The sequence below is a fragment of the Cercospora kikuchii genome, assembly GCF_019650295.1.
Source record: "Cercospora kikuchii DNA, contig_00002, whole genome shotgun sequence".
Classification (NCBI taxonomy): Eukaryota; Fungi; Ascomycota; class Dothideomycetes; order Mycosphaerellales; family Mycosphaerellaceae; genus Cercospora; species Cercospora kikuchii.
This window is the reverse complement of record NW_025408583.1, coordinates 4,748,360-4,770,819: the sequence shown is the minus strand read 5'-3', so window position 1 is coordinate 4,770,819 and position 22,460 is coordinate 4,748,360. Positions and strand designations below refer to the sequence as shown.

Genomic DNA, 22,460 nt, shown 5'->3' with positions numbered 1-22,460 from the left:
TATACGGACGCCGGGCGTAGTGCCGACTCACACCGCCACTGCATCGACGCAGGCCAGAACGACAGCCGCACTGTGCTGAGGAATGCGGCGATTGACAGGAGACCATTGTTGACACGCTATAGCCGCTGTCAAGATTATGCCGTCGCGATGGTAGGCAGGCCTGACAAATGCACCGAAGCGCGCCTCGAGGCGCTTCTTCATGATGTCATGATAGTATGCAGGCAGACCGGTTACCAGGACACGAAAGGGGTCCAACATGCTTCGGACATGCGGCCGGGAAATAAGACAGAGGAGTAGAAGCGAGATCTCGGTCAATCCCTGGCCAAAATAGGGCCTACTGAAATGCGCTGTGGAGCTCTGCCCCGAGAGCATCAGTCCCATCATTGACAGGAAGATTCGATGACCGAAATAAGGCAGGAGAAGTGTCCAGTCGCTCACGTAGGACGATTTTGGCAGCCTCGCCCATCGTTGAAGGGAAGCTGATCTGAATCGTGTGCCGTGGCAGACTTCTTGTCCGCTCTTCTGGAATACGAGACATTCAGGTCATGCATTCGTTGTCAGATATGCTTCAGCGGACCGACGTGTCGCCAGCCCAGGTGTGGTCGCAGCCGAGAAGCTTACGAACACTCGGGTTTCGTGTTGAGTGGACCACCAGAGTGTAGCAAGTTGACTTCATAGATTCTTGTTGATTGACGATCGTTCAGGCAAACACAATTCGCTATCGCAAGGCCTCGGGAGTGAATGATCTCGGGATGAGGCAGGATCTACCAAATTAGCAAGAACAACCACGTGCGAGGCGGCATAAAACATTCACTCTACTCAAGCCCGGTCAATGCCCTCGACAGCTAGCGGTGCGGACTACGACCGCAGAGTCGGCTTGCCTGTAATGGTCACCATCATGTGGCTGAAGACGCTTGGTGGATGATGACACAGGTCGGAGTCTGACGTGAGGCACAGTGTGGAAGGCTGGGGTGATGTGAGGTGATGTGCGAATGTCGGCCGGAATGAGAGTTGCGGAGTAGAGTGGGTCATCCCCGAACATGCTTGTCCGTTCAATGTCTTGGCGAATTCAGTTCAGACCGTGAGCAGGTCAGGCTGCAGAGAGAAAGACAATGGCGTCGAAAGGAGCCTCATCTCTACGCTGTCTCCACGCATTGCGCAGCATAGCGCTGTATGGCGGGCGTAGATGCTACTCTACACCACCGACTGCCTCCAAACAGCCCCCTCCACCGCGACCTCGTCCACAACCGCCCTCGCCCCAGATTCCCGCTCGCATCGTCGCCGATTACCAGCCCGGCTTTCGCAAGCGAGCCAAATCAGATGATGATGCGGAACACATCCCTCAGCCCCTCACGCGGCCTATTGGAATGTCCAACCCGCCGCAGCCAGGCGAGAACATGGGCCTCGACAACCGCACATTGAGCCAGCGTCGAGATGACTTCGTGGATTTCGACAAGCACATGGAGCGGCGACGAACGATGACGAAACAGATCAGCAAACCCTACTTCCGGGACTGGAGCAATCTACGCTTCCATCGCGGGAAGATCTTCAAAGCCAACGAAAGATTATTCCGAGCAGACCTCAGCTTATGGTTCCCGAATTTCTTCGGCAAAACGCTTAGCAAAGAAGCAGAACATATCAAAGATGAGACTGGAGGCTGGCGAAAGGATGGTTACAAAGGCTTGGGCAGAGACACTTGCGAGGTCATGGAGGGCAAGGTCAGCGTCGTGAGCATTGTGTCCAGCACGTGGGCCCAGGCGCAAGTCGATACGTTTGTGAGCGAGGAGCAGAACCCGGAGTTATACGATGTCCTCAGAGAAAACACAGATGTAGCACAGAGGGTGTGGATCAATCACGAGGAGAATACGTTGCGGTGGTGGCTTTTGCAGGCCTTCCGGAGCAACCTACGGCGTCAGCTCTCTACGGACGAGCAGCACAGGTACTTCATGGTGCGACGAGGTGTGAGCGAGATCATGAAGGAGTCGATCGGGCTGCTGAACGAGAAAGTGGGATATGTGTATCTCGTAGATCCCGACTGCAAGATTCGATGGGCTGGGAGTGCAGACGCCGAGCCTGCAGAACGCGAGGGTATGGTCAAGGGGCTGCGGAGACTTATCCAAGAGGCTAGATTGCCACGAGATCAGAGACGTGACTCCGCACAGCAACTCGAGTACGCTGTTGCCGACATCGTGGAGGCTCCCAAAGCTGCAGGAGTAGGCTCATGATCAACTAAGGGTAGCAAGGACTCCCACCTGCAGCCTTCCTCAAGCGTTCCAGCAATTATGCATCTTCTCGGCCACGCCGTGCTGAGACGGCGCCAAGACTGGACGTTTGCTGAATGCGCCACAGACGAACTCGCTGCGAGAACTCGTCGAGTCGCAGTTTGTTGGGCTATGCGGCACGTACGCCAACGGCCAACGCGTCACATCAATTCAACGACCACTTGACGCAGAGCATCTTTCGACTGACGGATGAAGTGGTCGCTAGCTATCACAGCGGGTTGGGCGGCCCCAATGCACCCGTGCAACGCCTTTTGGCAACTGCCAATGGACTCACAATTCGCTTGAGTCGCTACTACGATGCGCAGCAGCTGAAGCCTAGAACCTGTGGGCTCGGTTCCCGGCATGGACAACCCTCAATTGATATTGTCAATGCGAGTGTGGCGCTGCGGGAGAACCATGTGAATTCGGCAGAGGTGCAGTAGCGCGAACGGCAGTCTGGAGAAGAAAGGGAGCATAGGAGCACAATTTACAGCGCGCGAAGTGAAGGCATGCCCAATGTCGGACTCGCCAGTTTCTCGACGACTCTACAACAATAAAATACTAGAAGCCCGCAAGATAGATGTCGTGATCGGCCTCTGCCGCGACTTTGACGTCCTTGTCGGCAGTTTTAGAGTTGGCGCTAGCTGCTCAGTTTGTCAAGTGAACGTTCAAGCACATATGCACACATCACAATGGCAAGCTGCTGCAGGGACTCACCTATTGTCAAGTACAGCTCCCGCATATCTGCGGCTCATTTGGTGATCAATCGAAGTCTCTCCCCTCCCTCCATGTCTTTCTCCTTCCTCAACATCCCCACCAGGTCGATTTTGATGCGTCGTTATGAGGCCTTGCGCAAGAGCAGATATGTTGGCGCCACCACAACCACGGCTGATGAGCCCTTCACTGAAACAAACTTGGACATCGCCCCCACCTAATACTACACCAAGGGCTACATTCCTCGTTCTGCCTGGTGAGTTGCGCAACTACGTGTACCGCTTGGCGTTGCGTCGCCGCGGTCCCATCACGATAGTCTGTAGCAGCTCGAGCACTCTATCCTCGAAGCGAGTCAACTCAAAGCAATCTAACCCGAAGCAAATCGAACCGAAGTAAGTATTCATTCACTCACCTGCCCTCCGGACCCTCGCTGACCTTTTGCCCCCTTAGTTCTCAGCAACACGACCTTCGCAAAGGTGGCCCAGCCCTCCTCTACGTCAGCAAAGAAATCCGCAGAGAAGCCTCCGAGATCTACTACCTCGAGAACACCTTCCTCTTCACAAATGCCACCCTCCAACTTCGTTCAATCGAAGTCTTCCACGACCAACTTGGCCGCCTCCTCAAGAAATTCAACCACGTCCAAGTCTGCCGCAAAATCCAAATCGGCGACATGAAAAGAGAAGTCGAGATCAATTTCAGCGTGACACTCGACCTCCAGAACCGTCGCGTTGCGCTCAAGCGGAAACCTTACGATCGACAAGTCTTCATGCCAGGAATGGCCAGGCTGAAATCCAAGTATGTCGAGTCCTGTCGCTGCGAGGTCGATAAATTGGCCAAGAGAGTTGGTACGCCGAGAAGGATGAACGGTCAGGATATCATCACGTTTCTTGAGGCATATTCGGAGTTGATCAATATGGAGGCCGTGAACGTCATGTTGGATATCTGCAAGAAATGTGATACGATTTGCCGGGCCTAGATGGCACTTTCGACTCGACCCGACTCGATTCGAATCGGATACTTTGTGCGTCTGGTAGGAAATTTGACGGCAGCTTGGATAGCATGAGCAGAAGCGCGATGGCCATACGAGAGGGAAAGGGTGATCAGGGATGCTATTGGCATAGGAGTCATAATGACTGCGACGACCTGGCCGGCATCGATTGCAGTTGATAGGAGGACATCACGCTCCACTATCACGCTTTGGCTTTGGACCGGATACACAAAAGGATAGACATACAACAGTACCAGGTCTAGACAAGAGTAAAGTGCTCACGGTTCATCAAACATGTTTTCTTATAATTATTCTGGCTATGGCTTAGGATAACTCAGAGCGAAAACGTCTCTAACCTCATCCAAACTATAACCCTTCGCCAGAGCAAGACGCAACAACACGCGGGCCTTCTGTGGGTTGTAGAACCCACTGCCAATGATGAAGTCATCTTCGTCCGCCGGCACGAAGCCGTCTGAGCTTCTGTGACTCGCGACAATGGGTATTTGTGTGGCATTGAAGACTGCCTCTGCAGCTTCGCTAGCAGCTCCTGAGAGCGAGCCGGCGCCCATACCTGCGAACACCAGTCCTTTGGCACCTCCTGCCACTGCCAAAGACGCCAGATCAGGGTCCATCTCCTGATGAGCATATAGAACATCAACCTGCGGCAAGGTGTCGAGGCCCGAGATGTTGAAGTGCTTTCGTCCGACCGGTCTTGATGGAGCATAGTGAAAATAAGGAACCTGGTTGATGAAGAATCCAAGCTGTCCAGCTTCTGTGGAGAAGAAAGTGTCGAGGGAATTGGCATTATTCTTCGTCGTATAGAAGGCTGATCCAATGCGATCGTTGAGCGAAATCATCGCGCCGCGACCCATTGCATTGGCTGAAGTTGCTAATGTTACAGCTTGATAGAGATTCAGAGGTCCGTCAGCACTCAGCGCAGTCGCCGGTCTCATTGCACCCACTACCACGACGGGCTTCGGTGAGTCGATGACCAGATCGAGGAAGAAAGCAGTCTCTTCCAATGAGTCGGTGCCATGAGTGATCACAACTCCAGATATTTCCGGCTTGCTCAATTCAGCCGTGATTGTCTCAGCCAAGGTGAGGAGAATGCTTGCATTAATGCTACCAGATCCGACATTCGATACCTGGAATCCGTTGACGTTGGATATGTTGAGGAGCTCGGGTACTGCATCTACAAGTTCTTGAACCCCCAGGCCCACGGAGTACCCAACAGTCTGGGTATTCGAAGTCCCTTGGCTGGCGATCGTGCCACCAGTTGCGAAGATCGTCACATTCGGCAGGCTGGAGTTGACCGATGATGAAAAGTTGTACGTGACAGCTCGCTCGGCGACATTAGAAAGTGGAAACCCTGTCGCGATGAGAGTAGTTGCCAGGATAAGCAGGAGCCTTGAAGTGCCGGCCATGGATGCGAAGATCAAGGGTCGATTTTCCAACCTTCGGTGATCCAGATGCGATCTCAGCCTCGTCGATCACGAAATGGTTGTCTCTGTCGATTGCCCATGACTAGCATTCTCGAAGCACTTTGTTTTATACTCCATTACCCCCGCGATTAGCCACGGCGTGACAGATAAAGCTCACTGAGCTCTCTGACTGCTGCACAATCAAGCTATCATCTTTCATGACAACTAGAAAGGCCATATGATTGCCGGGTAACATAAGTGCTTGGCGTGACGCACGTGGGCAGATAGGCGAGGGTATTCCTCGGGACTGGAGATATCATCCCTGTATGTGAGATGCAAGAGTGGCGCTCCTTCAAGCTGGACTGTGATCGTATGACGGATGGCGGGGATAACTGTCATGGAGTGCCATTTCATCGTCGCTTAGGTCGTGTTCATCCTTGATCTTCGAGGTTGGAAGTTTGCATTCGTCCTCAGTATGCACATGCACACATGGTCGCGACATTTCGACAGAATCAGTCTTGTCTTTGTTGCTGAGCTTCTTGGTCGACGTCCAGAACCCACTTCCAAAGAGCTTGATGTGTCGTCCGATCGCCACGAATATCGGCCTGGTCGTTGTGATTGATCCAAAGATGATGATGAACCAAGTTTCCGTGAGTATCCAAATGACAATAGTCGCATAATCGTATTGAACATATAGCAAATTCGCAATCTGGACCGTTTTCACGATGCCGGCGATTCCAGCGATTGCTCCGCCCGCCATAACGATGCAGATTGCCGCTTTTAGCTTTGGATTGATTTGTTGCAGTGGACCAATGATCAAAACCACTGGATAAAATGCGAGCGACAAATCGCAAAAGGCGCCGTATGCGCCAGTAAAGAAGCCCATCTTCCTTGTGACAAGGATCAGTTGGCACGTCCCGGGCTCCATGATGTTCCAAAGTCTGCTGGCCGGGTTGCACTGGTTGACTGTGAGGCCTACTTGAATGCCATTCACGATGAATTGAGAAATGGCTATAAACCAAAGCGCGATTCTGCCCTTTGGATACGTTGGGCCTTGTAGCTGCAGCAGCAAAGCTACCACGGCGAAGCGGCCGAACACCGAGGATGTCATGGCTGTGCAGCTAGCAATCGTGCCATAGAAGATGACTTGGGCGACTGTCTTGAGGCCCTGATTTCCGTGTGCAGCGAACTCGTAGGACACGGTATAGATGATTTGCGCGGTCAATGCCAGCGCCACAGCTACCGTGACCCATACGAAGTCCCATCTTATACCGCAAAAATTGCCGTCCGCTTTCTGTCGTGCAGCACTGGCTGCTCTTAAGATGTAAAGAACCGCTGCGATCGAGAACCAGGTCCAGGTAATTGCCAGCAATGTATCTCCACGGTCACCGTAGCTATATGTGTTGCAAGTCAGTCAGTGGTCATTTTGTAGATACTCCTTGGGGGCGTGTTACAGGAATGCCGCGTTACCCATCTCGTCTTCGTCGTTGTAGAGTACGGATGTTCAACATCGGACGACAAGAACAGAGCAAGAAGCCATGGAGCGGGTGTTCAAGTCGTAGAAATCGGCGCGAGCAGAAAGGCCGGGCGTATTGAGCGATGGCTACTTTGGGACAGGATCCCTGCAGGCCCCGGATCTGCGTGGCAACACCCCCTGTGAATGCTGCAGAGACGTGCGAGACCTCATAGGATTTTTCGACCGCAGTGCCAAACAAAACACCGACAAACCTCGGAGAGATCTTGTCAGTCATCACTAACTGTTACTACAACGTCAGCCCCAGCACGTCTCTGCTCTCCATCAACGTGAGCCTCGGCCGGTCTCGGCAAGATGTCGAATTTGCCGAGAAAGATCTTCCTACACGTACGAGTGCTCGGGAGACTTGTTCAGGATGGCGATGGCTGTACCCATGTCAAGTTGCCGTCTGCCGCTAGGTAGATCATACCGAGCACCATCATCAGAGTGTACGCTTTCCAAATTTTTTGACTACCAGGTTAAGCGGTCGCGTCTGTTGATTGCCTCGATTGCATGATCAGCTATGCGCAGGTCCGATTGCAAGAACAGGACTGCTTCTCTTGTCGCTACGACCATTCTCCACGTGCACCAATGCCGGCAGAGCAACAGATCCGGGGACTAGTGGAGAGACATGTGAGGACAGGACTCGGAAAGGTCGGTGCTCTTAAGCGCGCCTGCCATGGGACGCTGCGATCTCCTCGAGGATTGAATAATGATGGATAATGATGGTATCCGTACGTACTTGCTGTGGCTTCCAAGTATTGTGTGCCCACAACTCGCATGCGGTGGGAAAGTCTTACTGCCCTGCTCGCATCAAAACTGTGCGATCAACACGCGTCATGTGGATTGTCTTGTAGTAGTAGCTGACTTGACTGCGCATGGAGGCCTAGAGAGAGTGTAGAAGTTCTCTGGCGGGTTGATGCTTAGGGTCCACGGGCGCCTCAGCACGAATCACATTCGAACGCCGAAATGCTCGAGTACGATCCAGCCACAGTGCACAACAGCAAGTCAGCCATTCCTTTTCTGATCCGCCTTTTGAGCCCATTAAATGTTGACTAGATGTTTTGTCCAGTCAGAAAGGTGAAGGGTATCAGGCCATGGTCTTCTTTCATGTGCCTACGCAGGGACCGGTTTGATTCGGCCATTAACGGATGCAGTCGTTAGATAATCGCGGCAAACCGAGGAGAATCAGAAGCAACATCTCACGGCTCCGACTGACAGCATGCGACGGTCAGGGTTCGACTGCATGGGAGAGTCAATGTCATATATTCCACGTGGCCATGGCATGAAACAGTGAGGCTTCGGTCCTTGCGATTGGCTTTCAACGCTGTCACCTGCGATTGTTAGTATTTCTTCCCGATCGTAGGCTATTTGTTGCCTCGTATAATCGGAGAAACAGCGAATCGGCTATAGCACTGAAGCGAGTACTTGATGTGCGGTGGTGTGAACGATTCCTAGGATGCTGCATGCTGCATCAACAGCGTAGCCGCTCTCAAAAGGGGATCTACGCGAATGGCTGTCCAGCGTCCTGGTGCATGAATACTCCCCTTTGCGACAGTCGCTAGGAACAGGAGGTTTCAGGACTGCGCGAGCGAGCGGAGAAGTTTTTGTCGTGTTGCAATACTACCAGATCCCGAACCACTTCTTCTTCACGGGCTGCCTCTTGCCTTCAAAGTCGATGTAAGTGTCCTCGGCATGTTCTGGATCCGCGGCCGAGGTCTCTTCCATTCCAGGTGTTGCTATTATTGCAGGATCGGATGAAGCATGATCAGTCGTTTGCGCATTGCTGTCTTGCAGAGCAGGTCCCATGCTTTCGTCCTCCTCTTTTGCGCTCCACCCTCCAAAAAGCCCTCCTTCTGCCTGATCCAACCCGTGCGCCTTGCGATATTCGGAACGCTTCCTCACATCATCGACCTTCTGTTTTCGCTTTTCAGCTGTCTGGGCGGAGACATAAGCAACATGTAAGTCGTATGCCTCGATCCAGCGGCCAATGTACGCGATGGGATGGGAGAAGAACATGCTTCGCGGAGGCAGCATATCGCGGTATGGAGTGTTGTGCAAGAAATCAGTGATCCAGATGCCCAAGACCAGGGAGATCAAGATGCTCTGAAAGACATTAGCCATGCAGGAGGAGCGTCCGGCTGAGTGCGCCTACCAATGAGATCCACAAGTGGATAGTACGGTTCGTGAGGAACCAGTGCAGGAAGGTGCCCTCAGGCGGCATCATGTGTGGGTAGCGCCTCGTCTTCTGGGCCTGCGTGAGGTCGGGGCCATATGTGTATCTGGTCTTACTCTTCAAGCGGGACGGATGTGAGGGCGGACGAAACTTGTCGGGCTTCTCCAGCACTCGCGGCTTCGGCGGCGTAGGTTTTTCACTGGACGCATGTCGCACTGGTGTCAGCGTCCGCAGTCGCTGCAATTGTCGCGCATGCATCGAGAGACCGGCACGAGGCACGGCGAGGCGTAACGATGCCATGGCTGACGACTGCATAGCGGCACGTGGAGGGCAGCAGTGTGTGTTTTCTGCGAAGTGAATGGGAGCGGCGGAGCTCCAGCGGGAAGCGAAAGTCGTGGTCTGTTCCTGCCTCAGGGACGCCGCGCACTCGTTGCTGATTGGCTCTTGCCGCGCAGCTCTAAAATCCTGGCCCACCACTGGTGGTAAACACCCACCGCCGCCGCCTGCTTCCTCCTCATCCACTGCAACTGCAACAACAGGCAGCCGCGTACACGCCCCGCAACCCACGACGACTTCGAGTCCACCCTCCCAGCTCTCACCTATACCCTTACCCAAACCAACACCCCCCACAACACCGCCAAAATTCCCGGCATGCGTGAAATCGTGAGTCCTCACCGCCCCTGATGCCCACCACCGCGTGGGGCACGCGTTCATCGCGACAACGAACGTCGACGGCAGTGTGCTAACAGAGTCTCGACGACAGGTTCATCTCCAAACCGGCCAGTGTGTACGTAAACGCGCTGTATCGACACGACTCGAGTAGGAATTGACATCGCCAAGGGCAATCAAATAGGTGCTGCATTCTGGCAGACCATCTCCGGCGAACATGGCCTCGACGGCTCCGGCGTGTATGTGCAGCAGATCGCAATGGATAAATGGAGCAGCGACTGACGTCGTGCAGGTACAATGGCACGTCTGACCTCCAGCTCGAGCGCATGAACGTCTACTTCAACGAGGTACGCCCGCATTGAGCAGAGCACCAAACTGCTCGAACTCGAGCTGACGCGAACTGCACAGGCTTCCGGCAACAAGTATGTCCCACGTGCCGTCCTCGTCGATTTGGAGCCTGGCACCATGGATGCCGTCCGCGCTGGTCCATTCGGCCAGCTTTTCCGCCCAGACAACTTCGTCTTCGGCCAGTCCGGCGCCGGAAACAACTGGGCCAAGGGTCACTACACTGAAGGTGCCGAGCTCGTCGACCAGGTTCTCGATGTCGTCCGCCGCGAGGCCGAGGGCTGCGACTGCCTCCAAGGTTTCCAGATCACCCACTCCCTCGGTGGTGGTACTGGTGCCGGTATGGGTACCCTTCTCATCAGCAAGATCCGCGAGGAGTTCCCAGACCGCATGATGGCCACATTCTCCGTCATGCCATCTCCAAAGGTGTCCGACACCGTCGTTGAGCCATACAACGCCACTCTGTCCGTCCACCAGCTCGTCGAGAACTCCGACGAGACCTTCTGTATCGACAACGAGGCGCTCTACGACATTTGCATGCGCACTCTGAAGCTCAACAACCCATCTTACGGCGACTTGAACCACCTCGTCTCCGCCGTCATGTCCGGTGTGACAACCTGCCTGCGCTTCCCAGGTCAGCTCAACAGCGATCTGCGCAAGCTTGCCGTCAACATGGTGCCATTCCCACGTCTCCACTTCTTTATGGTCGGTTTCGCACCACTCACCAGCCGTGGCGCACACTCCTTCCGTGCTGTCACCGTTCCAGAGCTCACCCAGCAAATCTTCGACCCCAAGAACATGATGGCCGCCAGCGACTTCCGCAACGGCCGTTACCTCACTTGCTCGGCTATCTACCGTGGCAAGGTCTCCATGAAGGAAGTTGAGGACCAGATCCGCAACGTGCAGAACAAGAACACTGCCTACTTCGTCGAGTGGATTCCAAACAACGTCCAGACCGCACTCTGCTCTATCCCACCACGCGGCCTCAAGATGTCTTCCACCTTCGTTGGAAACAGCACCTCGATCCAGGAGCTCTTCAAGCGTGTTGGTGACCAGTTCACTGCCATGTTCAGGCGCAAGGCTTTCTTGCACTGGTACACCGGCGAGGGAATGGACGAGATGGAGTTCACTGAGGCCGAGTCCAACATGAACGACTTGGTGTCTGAGTACCAGCAGTACCAGGAGGCCTCTGTCTCCGAGGGAGAGGAGGAGTACGATGAGGAGGCGCCACTTGACGGCGAGGAGTAGGATGGCTCGCCCCCACCGGCAGCAAGGCCGCACAATGGGGCTGCACCAGCCACTCTCTCACCGAGGCAGGGCAGCAGAACTCTTTTCCCTGTTGACCCAAATTAGTCACAGATACAAGCTTGTTGGCGACAAAGGTTGACTAGTCAGGTGTTGTGTTTGCAATCGAATACTTTTTGCTCAAAAAATATCCCAGCGTGTAGCGAGAATTGGAAGTAAATGTTTTATTCAGACCATTCAGAACCAAAGTCACTACTGTCAACTTCGTGTTTGTGCGGGGCTGTTGGGTCGCTCTTTGTGACACATCTCGCCTGCCGTAGGTTTCCGTTTGCACTTCAGGATATGACGGGATACAATGGAAAACAAAACGCAAAGGAGGTGTGTAAGATGTTCATATATGCTCAATCCTATACACATTACTCTCTCGTTTCATCTTGGTCACGTCTAGCACATTTCAGCAAGCTACAAAATAAGACTTCCTCCATGCAGTCCACACGAATATCAGACTTTCCGTTGATATCCAGTGGGATGAGTAAGCGGCGGTGAAATCATGCCAATGCGACGAAACCCTCCCTATGAGTTGAGTTGAACATAATTCCCTGCACCAAGTCTGATTAGCATTGATTCATGACGGGGGAGTAAGAATGTGGTGTTCGGAAAGGGGAGAAGAACTTACCTGGGAACTGCCCTTGTCTGACACCAATTTTGCCTGTCCACCATTCATTCTGATTGTCTGTTCTGCTGACGATTTCGATGACCTCGCCTGTTCGGAATGAGAGGTCGCCTTCTGCTTGTGCGTCGTAGTCGTATAGTGCTGTGACCGTTTCCACGGCAGGAGCAGCACTGAGACGACCTGGCTTTGGTTTGGGTGGCGGAGGTGCGCCTTTGGCTTTGGCGGCAGAGGCCCAATTGCTGCCAGTACTGCTCGCTCGTTGCACAAGATCTGTTGAGGTTGGCTTTTCGTCGTATGCTGGTGGAGCGTGACCGCCATCGATGGTGAGTCTGCGGTTTTCGGGCTCGGCTTTGCCGTTTGTGATGGCTAGACGGTTTCCGTACTTCAGAGCAGCGGGTTTCCGCAGACCACCGGTGGTCTTGAACTTGACCATTGACAGCGCCTCCACTTGCTGCTGGATGTCGCCTCGCTTCTCCTCAAACGACTCTTCGATGCCCTTGGTCAAATCGAAGTAGCCAATGTCGATACTCTGCATTTTCTCGTGTAACGTGTAAAAGACGTTGAGCTGCATGTAGTAGAAGCTCTGGAAAAGCGGCAAGATGAACTCCTTCTCCAGCCGGAACAGTTGTGGGAGCTCCTCCTTGATGAGGTTGTTGAAGTACTCGTACTCTTGCGTTGCCATTTCGACATTGTTCTCAGCCTTGTATAGCGCCTTTTCGTCTTTGAGTGACTTGTCCTTCTTGTCTTGGAGAGATTTGAGAGTTGCCTGGTGCCGATCGTAATCAATCTGCTTGTGGTCGCGCTTCACACATGCTTTTCGCACCACTTTGACAATCTCCATGAGCTCATCTGCTGGTTTAACGATCCGCGTCTCGATCATTTCCAATTCGGGCGCGAGACTGGCCTTGAGCTCTTGCACAATTTGCTCGTATTCCTCGCAAGCGCGAATGCCCTCCGGGTTACCGTCAATCACGTAAGAGTCCGGATCACTCGCTCGGCCCGATATGGGTTTGTAGATCTCGGCACATGCTTTGGAGAACTCGATCTGGTGGTCCAGCATGCCGTTGATCGCGTCAAAGTACTTCTTCGACTCATCGTGCAGCTTCTTCGTTTCGCGTTCTAAATCGGCGAAGCGGCGCTCGGCGTCGATGTAGATGGCGTCTTTGGTGATTTCACCCATGTTGAACTTCTGCTTCACCATTTGGGGCGCCTGTCGAAGCTGTCAGCCGGGCCATGGTCTGTCGTGGAAGCTGTGAATAGGCAGTGAGATTGTACCCGAACGGCGCCCTTGGTAAAGCCTTTCCAACTCATGGCGGCGGTGTTGCGCGGTCGGAATGCAAGCAGTATACGATGTGTGTCGTCCCAAGCTGGCAATTGCAAGTGGAAGGGCAAGGAGAGCGTGGCCGAGGTGGCCGTGGAGGAGGACGGAGAGTTGGATGCGCGCGATGATGAGGCTTAGCGGGAGCAATGGCCAAGAACGGCGACGAAGATTCGTTTATGGGCGCGATCGGCGTGTTTGCCTGTCACGTCGCGGCGCAGCATGGACAGGTTGCTGCGAGACACAGGCTCAAGGAGCAAGTCCACCAGCATCCGCGGTGCGACACGCGCCCCAGAACGCTCGCAGCAGCATCTGTCGGTCGGTCGTCTCTTGCATCTGCCTGCGAGGGCGGGCTTGGGAGACATGACGCAACGGCAGCCACACCCATTCTCGCCACGCCACGCCGCGCCTCGTGCCGGCCGGTCGGCGAGTCGGCATTGTTTAGTCAGCCCATCTTTTGTCGTCGTTGACTTTGGCGGAGCTCCAGTCCATTGCGCATCGAAGACTCGCCATCGCCATCAACCCACCACCCCCGGCCATGTCGAATATCGCCCCTACCGCTGCCCGCCAGGCCCTCCGCCAATGCGCGCGCCGGGCTTCGACGTCGACGCAGGCGTCCTTCGTGCCCCGCACATGCATCGCTGCGAGGTCGCGCAGAAACTATGTCTCCGAGTCCAAACCGCATAACGCCACCGTCAATATCGAGAATACCATTCGACAGGATCAGCGTGCCTTTCTCGCCGAGACGGGTATCAAGCCCAAGGATGCTACCATGCCCGATACCAACATCTCCGCCGATGCCGCCATGAGCCCGGTCGCTGGAATAATGAAGACCGCCTCTGTAATGGACACCGGAACACGGCCCATCTATCTTGATGCACAGGCAACCACACCCACCGATCCACGAGTGCTCGACGCAATGCTCCCCTTCTACACAGGCCTGTACGGCAATCCACATTCACGAACACATGCCTACGGGTGGGAGACAGATAAGGCCGTTGAAGACGCTCGACAGCACATTGCCGATCTCATTGGAGCTGATGCAAAGGAGATCATCTTCACGAGTGGTGCCACCGAAAGCAACAACATGAGCGTCAAGGGCGTGGCACGCTTTTTCAAAAAGGGCGGCAAGAAGAATCACATCATCACTGCTCAGACCGAGCACAAATGTGTCCTGGACAGCTGTCGGCATTTGCAAGATGAAGGCTTCGAAGTGACATATTTGCCAGTGCAGTCGAACGGCTTGGTCAGTATGGAAGAGCTTGAAAAGGCTATGCGGCCTGAGACATGTCTGGTTTCGATCATGACCGTGAACAACGAGATCGGCGTGGTGCAGCCCGTGGAGGAAATTGGCAAACTGTGCCGGAGTAAGAAGATCTACTTCCACACCGATGCAGCGCAAGCGGTGGGCAAGATTCCCATCGATGTTAATAAAATGAACGTCGACCTCATGTCCATCTCTGGGCACAAGATTTATGGACCAAAGGGAATTGGAGCTTGCTACGTGCGAAGACGGCCGCGTGTGAGACTCGACCCCATTATTTCGGGTGGAGGACAGGAAAGAGGTCTACGCTCTGGAACTCTGGCGCCGCCTCTCATCATCGGTATGGGCGAAGCAGCAAGAATATGCAAGGAAGAAATGGAGGTAAGCTCTCAATCCCTCGTACCCGCTTCATTCAACATGATTATATGCTTCATACATGCATGGCTTTCTGAGCGCACTTTGACCGGTGCACTGTATGCTGTAACACAGCAGGGGTTATGATTCGACAATGACGCATTAGACTTTTACCGCAGTGACATGCGAACAAAAGCTGACAATCTGACAGTATGACCACAAGCGAATTAGCGAGCTTTCCAACCGACTTTCGTCAGGGCTCTTGGCTATGGAGCACACTTCTTTCAATGGCGACCCATCCCGCCGGTACCCCGGCTGCGTCAACATCTCCTTTGCGTACGTGGAAGGCGAGTCATTGCTCATGGCCTTGAAGGATATAGCACTCAGCTCCGGATCCGCTTGCACATCAGCCTCGCTTGAGCCATCATATGTGCTGAGAGCACTTGGAAACTCTGATGAATCTGCCCACAGCTCGATCCGTTTTGGTATTGGACGTTTCACTACTGACGCGGAGATTGACTACGTGCTCAACGCCGTCAGAGAGCGAGTGACGTTCTTGCGCGAGCTCAGTCCGCTATGGGAGCTGGTGCAAGAAGGTGTGGATCTCAACACCATTGAGTGGTCGCAGCATTAAGAGCCTCGAGAAGAATGAAGGGCGATCTACTTGTACGTGGAAGGAAGCATCTTTTGCAGAGCGGGCGCAACGGGACGAAACCATTATGAAATCAGACTACCTGGAAACGATGGTAAGGGCATTACTGTGTTAGGAAATGTATATTTTGTATTATTCTGCCCCCAACTCTGGCAAAAGCACTTATCGATTGGTCTTCGTGCACGTCACTAAGCAGACTAACAATACTGCCGAGACAGATAGGACCAAAAATGAGGCTAACAACGCAGCGCCGAGTTTATTGTACGGACATGTCATTGAGGGAGACATATCGAGCGCAAAAAAGAGAAGACCTCGCTAAGGATTGAACTTAGGACACTGTGGTGCCCGCCGCTTCAGCGTCCGAACCATTGCTGCAGCAATGCTTCAACGGAGCCGCGGCCTCGATGATTGCGGCCACATGCTCTACCACTGAGCTACGAGATCAGGAGCCGAAAAGCGATGTCAATAAGGATGTTGTTGAGATGAGGAGTGGTTCAAGAACAATATGAAAATCCAGGGGCAGGTGGTGGGCAAGAGTGAGGAAGAAAGGTGTCTTTGTGAGTGCTTAAAATTGGTAGTGCATATGCTCTTCAAGATATGACAAGCTCGAGCAAAAGGGAGCTTGTAAATCCTCACTCCAACATGGAGATTGATATTTTCGAAGAAGAACCCACAAGAAGCAAAAGAAGAAATTGGCCTCGCTACGAATCGAACGTAGGACTTTGCGGGCACCGACGGTCCCTAACGCCACGTGAAGAGTTGTGCGCACAACCTTCGACGTCAGAGAACGTCGGTGACGTTGGCCGCACGCTCTGACCACTGAGCTACGAAGTCATTGAGACAGCAGGTTGTCGAGGTGAACGGCTGAACGAGTCATTATGAGTTTTCACGGCGAGGTGAAGGGCAAAATGGAAAGGAAGAGGGGGCGCTTCTGGACGACCTACGGAATGAATGGGTTAAAACTGCAGAAGCTTCTGGAAGCAAAATGAACTTGAACCAAAAAGGAGACCGACCGTTCACGCGTAGAGGAGGTGTGTCTAGTTCATGGAAGAGGAAACAAAATAAAGCAAAAGAACAAGTGACCTCGCTATGGATCGAGCATAGGACTTTGTGGGCACCCGTGCTCGTGACGTTATTACGCCACACGCACGAGTGATTGCGGCCACACGCTCTGACCACTGAGCTACGAAGTCGCCAGTGACGGGATGTTGTTGAGGTTGGCTACAAGAATGATCAATATGAGGGTTCACTGAAGGTAAGGGGCAAGAGCGAGAGGTGAAGTTGGGTCTAAACGATGCGAATGCAGTGGAGGGGACCCTGGCACTGCGAGTATTCCCAAACTCAAGCAGACTCGACCAAAAGGGAGACCGAGAAAGGCGTAGAAAATACCGACAAGCAAAAGAAAATGACGAATCCGCTACGAATCGAACGTAAGTCTTTGTGGACACTGGCCGCCGTAAGATGTCGCGAAGCATTGCGTGAACAATGCTCCCACATTACCGCGGTCCCGGTGATTGTGGCCACACGCTCTGACCACTGAGCTACGAACTTGTGGTAACAAGATGCTTAAGGGCAGCGCCTGACCAGGTTACTATGAGTGTTCACGGCAAGATGGGATAGCGCGAGGCAAGAGATCGAAGAGTCCTACGAAGGTGAGGAAATGCTCCACGGAGTAAGCTACAATCGGGCTTGATTTGAAGGTCGAATACCTAGTACTACAGGACCGCGACAGCACTTTTAAGGATGGGAAAGAGCTGCCTCATCAAACGGACCAAAGTGACGATCCACTTCGACAAATACAATGACAAGCCTCATGGTTAAGTAACCACACAGTGAGTGCAAAAAGTACATTGGTTCCGCCACGAATCGAACGTGGGTCTTCCAGACACCTTTGCAGATGCTACAGCCGGATCACACGAACGCCGAGTTGTCCCGTAGGACTCCCTGCGGAGGCGCCCTCATTTGTGCTGGATGTGCTACCACTGCACCACGGGACCATCTGGTGGGCAAAAGTCAATGTCAATATAACATTGCAGTCACTATTCATTTAACATCAGGAGACCCTAGAGATGAGCAGCAATCTGGAGACGTGGAAGTTGTATGAAGTGGAGAAACAACAACAATTTAGTAGCTCCGAGAAAGAAGAGATCACAGTCACGACACGCTCTCATTTCAGTGCGTGCGATTGCCACTTCCACAAGCATTCGTGGTCTGATGACTTGCAATTAACGTAGGCTCGAGGAAAGCAGAGAATGTTCGACAGGACTGAGGTGAACATAACGCGAAGGATTCGTCTCTTGGAGCTCTTCTCTAATGATGGCAACGGACAGAGTTTCCGCTGGGCTTCGAGGCCTTATCTGAGGGTAGGACATCTTATTATATCCGCAGCCAAGAAACCTTTGGCAAGGATAGTAATGAAAATGACTTCGATCGCTATTCGACATGAGCAAGATCAAAGACGGGATAGCAAGACAACAACAAGTTTGATAAGCGCTGCGAAACGCGAAGACGAAAAGCTGTTCCTACAATCGAGCTCGGCTAGATTGTTCTCTACCGTCAAGCCTCAGCTCATCAGTCTCACTCGAAGATGTTCCAGGCGTACAGCTTACTCAATCTGCGTAACCAACTTCCCCTGATTCCCTCCCTCAAACAACTTCGTCCAAGTCTTGGGAATATCCTCAAACTTCCCCTTCACAACCGTCTCCCCACCCTCAAGATCCAACTTCCCCTCCTTCAACGCCTGCTGAAAAACTTCTCTCGCCTTGGGAAAATCCTTCATGAAATCCAACACAATAAACCCTTTAATATTCAACCGCATAATCACGACTTCGAACCAATTCTTCAATCCTGTCGTACGTTCTTGCGCAGTATTATACTGCGAAATAGCTCCGCAGGCAATAATCCGTCCTCCGTGGCCCATACGAGTAAACATAAGATCGAGAATATCGCCGCCGACGTTATCGAAGTAGACGTTTGCGTAACCTTCGGGTCCTGGGGTAGCTGCTTTCAAATCCTCAGCGAAAGTCTTACTTTTGTAGTTCAGACAAATATCCGCTCCGATTTTTTCCACCCAGCGACATTTCTCATCCGTGCCTGCCATTCCAATGACTTTTTTCGCTCCGATGATTTTCTTGGCGATTTGTACGGCCATGGAACCGGTGGCGCCTGCGGCGCCGGAGATGACGACGATGTCGTCTTTGGTGGTGTTGGCGACGCCTGTGAGGCCGAAGTAGGCTGTGAGGCCTGTCATGCCTAGGGCGCCGAGGTAGGCGGTTTTGCTGATGCCGTTGGGGAGGTCGGGAGCGGGTTGGACAGAGCTGTCTTTGGCGATGGCGTATTCGGACCAGTTGGTTGGGGCGAGGACTGTGTCACCTTTCTTGAACTTGGAGGATTTGGACTCGATTACTTCGGCGAGACCGCGAGCGGACATGGGGGCTCCGAGTTGGACTGGTGGGAGGTAGAGGCGCTCTGGTGGGATATCGGGATCGATCCAGCCTCGCTGGGCGGGGTCGTTGGAGAGGTAGAGAGTCTTGACGAGGACTTCATCGTCCTGCAGGTCAGGTAGTTCAACATCTTCAACGAGCTTGAATGTCTGCTCTGGTCCCTCAAGTTGAGGGTCGTCTCTTGGCTTGTGAGCCAATTGCCATTGCTTAGTCTTTTGTCCCATTGTGATCGACTTCTTCCAAAATTGAGTTGATGTAGGTGATGAGCCTTACTGTCTGACAGCGTCAGAGCTACAAATATATCCGAAGGATGTCGTACTATGTATGTCAAGCTCTTTCTCTCGTGCGAGAAACAGCCGAGGTGTGGATTGACATCACAGCTGTGGAGAGCTCGTCACTTTCTAGAGCTATCTCGATCTTCTACGACTCCAACAGAGACCAGACCTCAGGTGCTGGCCGGATATCTGTCCTGTTGTGATCAACGCGAATCGGTCGCGGTTCGGTTTGACTGTGGCCCCGCCGCCAAATGGAGCTTCCGATTTCCGATTTCTTGGATGTCCCCGGATGTCTTTCACGTCTCAAGTAACTGATGAGCCAGCTCCAGAACGTAGCCGGGCCACGTGTAGCCTTGACGGCAGGACGGATTCACAAGATACATAGATCTTGTGGTAGGGCTGCAGTAATGCAGCGTGGCACCACGCAGTCGTCTGCTCCTTAGCCTCTGCCCAAGTACCAAATCGGAATTAGCCCAGTTAAGAACCTAGGGTTGGAGGATACGTTGTGTCCAGACACGACGACGACTTCTCAAGTATTTCGCTTCTTCAAAAATTCTCCGAACAGACAAGAGCATACCATTGCACAATGTGTCAACGGACTCAAAAAGTTCAACAAGGTGTTGAAGCCTGCTCTTTTCAAATATATACAATCTAAGTTAGGCTGTTCTTGTCTGGGAGTGCGTCTGTGCATCACTCCAATTTCCAATCTCCAAGGTCTTCTGTTCCCCGTGCTCTCCACAACATATCAACTCCATCAAAAAGAGAAAAGGGAAAGAAAATATTCCCATCGAACGCCACGCTTGAACGCTTCAGAGCCAAATGCAATACATGCAACGAAAAGTGCTGAGATTATATGTCCATACTCCATCTCTGTCGCACTTCTCGCTTGGTATGTTCGGCAACCCATTTAGGCAGCTCGAATTCGGGAGTATACCAGCTGTCAAAGAGCTCGGGACGTATACTTAACTCACTTTCTTGATGCTTGTGGCGAGCTTTGTCAGCGCCCGATTTGTCAATGACAGCCATGGTGGAGCGACGGACAAGACTATCTCTAACATCTGTGGTCCCGTCGCTGGACGAGGGCGGAGTCGGCAAACTGTTCTCCTTTGGTGCAAGATATCGAGCTGATGATGGCAGACCAGTATCGGAGAGCACCGGTGAGAGCTCGGGTCGTATATATCGGACGGCTGCAAGTTCCGGTTTCCGCAGGATTGTTTCAGATGATTCGTCACTATGCTCTGCATGCATCCGTGAAGGCGAGAGATGTCGACTGTGCTCAGGTGGAATTGCGGGTAAGACATGCTCAGCTCCAGCATTATGTCTCTGCTCGTTGGCTCTATGGGCTGATCGAGCCGAGCCCTCACGAGACATGGCAGCTGCTGAAGGTGTGCCAGCCCTCAACTTTTGCTCGATGATCTTGGTACTGACCTGCCTGGAGAGGTTTGTGGAACACGGGCTGAGACGGCTGGCGCCACTGTCGCTTCTGCTTCTGGCAGCTCGTTCTTTGCCGCTCATCACCTCAGCGACTGGCATTGGCTGCATCATCCACATCACATCCTCGCGCTTGTCGACCTTGGTTACAGTAGGTGGATGCATATCATTGATAGCAGGATTGCGGGTGGCGTGATATCTGCTGGATCCTGAAGCAGCGGTTCTTGCCGTTGGCGGCCTACGTATACTCGAGGCATACATGGATCCATCCAGCATACTTGACGAGCCCCACAGATCCTCATCATCCCTCTGATGCACGCGGAATTGCGACCTGCTGTCGGCTCTCGCATCGCTGCCACTTCTGTATCCGAGGTCCGCCAGGCTCGGCTCTTTGCTGGTATTGCTGCTAACTCTGCTCGGCTGCAGGCCTCTCTGGCTGTCTGCAGTCGTCACCTTCTTCTTCCCTCGGCGTACAAGCGTGGGGCCCAGCTCAATCTCGCTCTGCCAGTGGGGATTCGTCGACGATGGCTCTCCAGGATGGCGATATGCATTGAACTCTTCGGTCTCCAAGGCAAGACGTTCTGCTCGGGAAAGCGCAGCCTCTCGTTTGCGCCTCTTGCGGTACCGCGTATCAGCGCATGGTGCGCAGGATAGGTAGTAAAAAAGAGCGGACTGGATGCCGCGATGTATTGCCATTTGTCCTGGGCTGGCGCTAGGCCGGTGGGTTATGCACACGGTCGTGCGCGGGGGCTCGCAGGATCGATGGACTGTCGTGTAGGACTGCTTGTCGAGAGCATGCTCGCATACGGTCAATGGGACGGCGGCAGAGAGTGTGGTGGTGGTGGCGGTGTTGCCAGTGGTAGCAGTAGGCTTCCACGGCGGCCGAAGTACGATTCGCGGCTAGGGAAGAGGTCGGGATAATCCAGGCAGGACGTTACAGATGCGCCTGGCAACAGGGAAGGTGCTATAGCAAGCTGGTATACCGAGACGGAGGATGGCGGATTCGCCGTGCAGCTGCGGCCTGCGCAGTTCTCTACACGGCGGCGGCGGCGGCGCGGAGCGGTGGTGTGCTGTGCTGTGTGTGTTGGCTGCTGTGGGCCGCGTCGGCGCATGTGCTGGCGAGCTGGTCGCTTGGCCGCAATGCAACGAGAAGAATGGCGAGCAGTCCTCGCCGCGCTGCAGCGGGCTGGGTCGTGTGAGCAGCCGCCCCCCACGGCCTCTGCGGTTTGCGTCTTGTGTTGGGCTCTAAAATGAAACCCGCCGGCATTGGCCACCACACACGAGATCGGCGCTGGTACGTAGTCGTCGATCCAACTCTCCTAATTTGCCTCGCTGGCGGCCGTCTCGTCAGGAACGCTGTTGCTGTTGCTGTTGCGTTTCGAGTGCTGCCGCCCGGGTTTCGCCAGCAACTGGCACGATGCGAGGGGCACAAACACCTCCAATGCCTTCCACCAATCCTCGGCCCTGTCGCGACCTGCATCGCGTCGCCTATTTCCATCTGTGCATTGCCGACGCAGCCCCTTCCGGCGCATAATGGCGCCAATTTGGCTTTCGAACACGCGTGGCAGCACGGGGCAGCCGCGGCTCAATCCTCGTGGCTTCACGATGGGTTGGCGGGTCCCATCTCATCCTCATGTCGGGGGCCCATCCCACTGCACTCCTGTCCCTCTTCATCCGCTCGTCGCCGTATGACCAACAGTATCTCATGTCGAAACCTT

At 53.6% G+C, this 22,460-nt stretch overlaps 10 protein-coding genes across 11 annotated transcripts; 4 read left to right on the top strand and 6 right to left on the bottom strand.

Annotated features, from left to right (window-relative positions):
• Positions 1–1,112: 1,112 nt before the first annotated feature.
• CKM354_000411000 (uncharacterized protein) lies at positions 1,113–2,225 on the top strand (the record flags this gene model as incomplete). Its single annotated transcript, XM_044799336.1, has 1 exon — positions 1,113–2,225. The coding sequence occupies one exon, from the start codon at positions 1,113–1,115 to the stop codon at positions 2,223–2,225; it is 1,113 nt and encodes a 370-aa protein (XP_044655271.1).
• Positions 2,226–3,125: 900 nt separating this feature from the next.
• CKM354_000410900 (uncharacterized protein) lies at positions 3,126–3,951 on the top strand (the record flags this gene model as incomplete). The annotated part of the gene is made up of 2 exons (XM_044799335.1): positions 3,126–3,367; positions 3,426–3,951. The coding sequence occupies 2 exons, from the start codon at positions 3,126–3,128 to the stop codon at positions 3,949–3,951; spliced, it is 768 nt and encodes a 255-aa protein (XP_044655270.1).
• A 329-nt stretch (positions 3,952–4,280) lies between these two features.
• Positions 4,281–5,387, bottom strand: CKM354_000410800 (uncharacterized protein; the record flags this gene model as incomplete). Its single annotated transcript, XM_044799334.1, has 1 exon — positions 4,281–5,387. One exon carries the CDS (start codon positions 5,385–5,387, stop codon positions 4,281–4,283), a length of 1,107 nt encoding a protein of 368 aa, XP_044655269.1.
• Positions 5,388–5,736: 349 nt separating this feature from the next.
• Positions 5,737–6,858, bottom strand: CKM354_000410700 (uncharacterized protein; the record flags this gene model as incomplete). The annotated part of the gene is made up of 2 exons (XM_044799333.1): positions 5,737–6,778; positions 6,839–6,858. 2 exons carry the CDS (start codon positions 6,856–6,858, stop codon positions 5,737–5,739), a joined length of 1,062 nt encoding a protein of 353 aa, XP_044655268.1.
• A 1,662-nt stretch (positions 6,859–8,520) lies between these two features.
• CKM354_000410600 (uncharacterized protein) lies at positions 8,521–9,373 on the bottom strand (the record flags this gene model as incomplete). The annotated part of the gene is made up of 2 exons (XM_044799332.1): positions 8,521–9,003; positions 9,053–9,373. The coding sequence occupies 2 exons, from the start codon at positions 9,371–9,373 to the stop codon at positions 8,521–8,523; spliced, it is 804 nt and encodes a 267-aa protein (XP_044655267.1).
• A 351-nt stretch (positions 9,374–9,724) lies between these two features.
• Positions 9,725–11,335, top strand: CKM354_000410500 (beta-tubulin; the record flags this gene model as incomplete). Its single annotated transcript, XM_044799331.1, has 5 exons — positions 9,725–9,736; positions 9,837–9,860; positions 9,914–9,981; positions 10,035–10,089; positions 10,151–11,335. The coding sequence occupies 5 exons, from the start codon at positions 9,725–9,727 to the stop codon at positions 11,333–11,335; spliced, it is 1,344 nt and encodes a 447-aa protein (XP_044655266.1).
• A 570-nt stretch (positions 11,336–11,905) lies between these two features.
• On the bottom strand, positions 11,906–13,316 carry CKM354_000410400 (uncharacterized protein; the record flags this gene model as incomplete). Of its 2 annotated transcripts, none has more annotated exons than XM_044799329.1 (3): positions 11,906–11,931; positions 12,009–13,224; positions 13,281–13,316. In XM_044799329.1, 3 exons carry the CDS (start codon positions 13,314–13,316, stop codon positions 11,906–11,908), a joined length of 1,278 nt encoding a protein of 425 aa, XP_044655264.1. The 2 variants fall into 2 exon arrangements, with proteins under 2 accessions (XP_044655264.1, XP_044655265.1); XM_044799330.1 differs by having other exon boundaries at positions 12,009–13,215.
• A 545-nt stretch (positions 13,317–13,861) lies between these two features.
• CKM354_000410300 (cysteine desulfurase) lies at positions 13,862–15,575 on the top strand (the record flags this gene model as incomplete). The annotated part of the gene is made up of 2 exons (XM_044799328.1): positions 13,862–14,968; positions 15,153–15,575. 2 exons carry the CDS (start codon positions 13,862–13,864, stop codon positions 15,573–15,575), a joined length of 1,530 nt encoding a protein of 509 aa, XP_044655263.1.
• A 2,623-nt stretch (positions 15,576–18,198) lies between these two features.
• CKM354_000410200 (uncharacterized protein) lies at positions 18,199–19,260 on the bottom strand (the record flags this gene model as incomplete). Its single annotated transcript, XM_044799327.1, has 1 exon — positions 18,199–19,260. The coding sequence occupies one exon, from the start codon at positions 19,258–19,260 to the stop codon at positions 18,199–18,201; it is 1,062 nt and encodes a 353-aa protein (XP_044655262.1).
• Positions 19,261–20,160: 900 nt separating this feature from the next.
• On the bottom strand, positions 20,161–21,438 carry CKM354_000410100 (uncharacterized protein; the record flags this gene model as incomplete). Its single annotated transcript, XM_044799326.1, has 1 exon — positions 20,161–21,438. One exon carries the CDS (start codon positions 21,436–21,438, stop codon positions 20,161–20,163), a length of 1,278 nt encoding a protein of 425 aa, XP_044655261.1.
• Between the last annotated feature and the right edge of the window lie 1,022 nt (positions 21,439–22,460).